Source organism: Etheostoma spectabile, chromosome 20, assembly GCF_008692095.1.
Source record: "Etheostoma spectabile isolate EspeVRDwgs_2016 chromosome 20, UIUC_Espe_1.0, whole genome shotgun sequence".
In the NCBI taxonomy this organism is placed as follows: domain Eukaryota; kingdom Metazoa; phylum Chordata; class Actinopteri; order Perciformes; family Percidae; genus Etheostoma; species Etheostoma spectabile.
This window is the reverse complement of record NC_045752.1, coordinates 16,391,301-16,393,440: the sequence shown is the minus strand read 5'-3', so window position 1 is coordinate 16,393,440 and position 2,140 is coordinate 16,391,301. Positions and strand designations below refer to the sequence as shown.

At 39.1% G+C, this 2,140-nt stretch overlaps 1 protein-coding gene across 5 annotated transcripts in view; it reads right to left on the bottom strand.

Moving 5' to 3' along the window:
• sobpa (sine oculis binding protein homolog (Drosophila) a) overlaps positions 1–2,140 on the bottom strand; it is a 41,007-nt gene that overhangs the window by 28,786 nt on the left and 10,081 nt on the right. For all 5 annotated transcript variants that reach the window (XR_004327085.1, XM_032501242.1, XM_032501243.1 and 2 more), the window contains exon 2: positions 1,234–1,354. Coding sequence is in view for 4 of the 5 variants with exons in the window: in XM_032501242.1 (XP_032357133.1) it covers positions 1,234–1,354 (121 nt within the window). In the remaining variant the exon portion in view is untranslated. The remainder of the gene's footprint in view (positions 1–1,233; positions 1,355–2,140) is intronic.

The following is a 2,140-nucleotide window of genomic DNA, read 5'->3' as shown; positions in this document are numbered from 1 at the left end:
TTGAAATCCATGATGTCTCTCTCTCATAGGAAGGCCAAATTCTCTGGGTGGGCAAAGCAGAAAAAGGGGAGGTAACCTTGCCCCTTATGACCTCATAGGAAAAAGATTCCAGATCGGCCCATCTGAGCTTTTATTTTCTCAATAGCAAAGCAGGATACCCAGGGCTCGGTTTACATCTATCGCCATTTCTAGCCAAATAGGGGACCATAGACAGGCTGGGGGAACTCATATTAATGTTAAAAAACCTCATTAAGGGAAATTGTCATGCCATGGGACCTTTAAAGCACCTCAAACATTTCATTATCACACAATACTGCAGTGCAGAGCATATTAGCTGGTTTTCCAGCACACAACTTTTCTATTTTGGTTCAATCTCACCACTCTCATTAGCCCTGTTCTTGTTGAAGCAGACAGCTGTAAAACTGGATTGAACTGTACACTAACTGCCCAGCACTAAATGGCAGATTGATTAGCAACTAGCTGGTTAACATAGTGGAGCATTTAGCAGCTAATGAGTCAGATATTTCCCTCAGGGGTTTGTGAAAACCAAAACAAAGCTAGACGGAGAATGAATGTTGGGCTCAGATTTGTGAGGTGGAAACAAATGTGACTCCAAATGAATGCTTATATCGCTCTGTGTCTCCTGGATGAATATGTAGGCAACTGTTTGCTCAGCAAATCAACTTTATGGGATGTTTGCAGCTTGTTGCATTGCTCCCAATTGGCTAAAAAATAAATGAACACAGTTTCAAAGTTCAGAAAAACATTCTTAGTCATAATTGATTTTTAGTTTAACATTCAAAAACGTCAGGACTGGATGTGGCTTCACATAAGATTGACAGAACCGGTAACATTAGTTACTCTAATTGTATGGGAATGTGAAAATTCTAACCATTGATAAAAATAACAGACATACAGAAACCTCACAAATGTACTAACCTAACCTTGTAAAACTTTGGCAGGAAAAAAAGTGTCTTCATGTTCCCTTATTACTTGTTATTAGAAGCTGTTCCATAATTTAAGATTTAACAGGTGTCTTACTTACGTTACATACACAATCCATTCATAAGCATTTAATATTTTCACTCATTTATTTCTCTTTTAATGCAGTACACAATCTCATGGAGGACAATTAAGCAATTGTGAGTGATGACTGCCGGACCAACCAGGCAAGAAAGGCACGCACTTTAAAAAAAAAACCTTAATGGTGTGCTGTATGTTAGAGTTCCATACCTTTGAGGACAGAGATGTGCTGTGGCGTCTCCCCTATCTCCAGGTTGTCAGAGTCTCTCAGCTCCACCTTGTCATAGCCATACCAGCCCAGCAGCTCGTTCATGGTGTTCTCTGCAAAACTCTGCAACACAAACAGTATGCTGGTGAGCCTCAAGCCACAGGTCTTCATGCTTTAATGTAGAAAATATCATACTTCACTTGTAATTCCTGCAATATAAGAAGTGCTGATGATGAGCGTGATGATGAGAAGTGATGTTGTAAATAAAGAGAAAATAGAAGACAAATCAAGGGAGTTTTAAAGAAGCAAGCGCTACGACCGAGCATTTTAGACAGATGAAATATACAGGTATATCCAACAGACAGCATAAGAAAATGTAAACATGTTCTAGTAGAAACCCATAATACAAGTATGATTTTGAAAATGAGCATAATATGAAGGACTGTTAAGGACTGGCCCACTGTTGCTACTGATTATTAAAGAAATAGTGCAGAATCTTTTGAAATACGCTTAATTGCTTTCTGGCGGGGAGTTAGATGATTGATACTACTCTATGCTCAGTATCACTCTCATATCTGTACTCTACATATTAAGCTACAGCCAGCAGGTGATTGGGTTAGCTTAGCAAAAAGACTGGAAGCAGGGGGAAACAGTTAGCCTGGCTCTGATTAAAGTTTAAAGAAAACGCTAGCAGTGCTATATCTCACTTGTTGATACCGTACAAAAAACCCAAAGTGTAAAAAAGAACAAGACGCAGTTTTATCAGGGTTACTGTGCTGTTTCCACGGTTTCCAGTCTTTATTCTAAGCTAAGCTAATTGCCAGCTGGTTATAGCTTCATACAGTGGTGCTTATACGTTTACATGCCAACTTTCCATAAATCATCTCTCAATGCAAATCAAACCAGCTA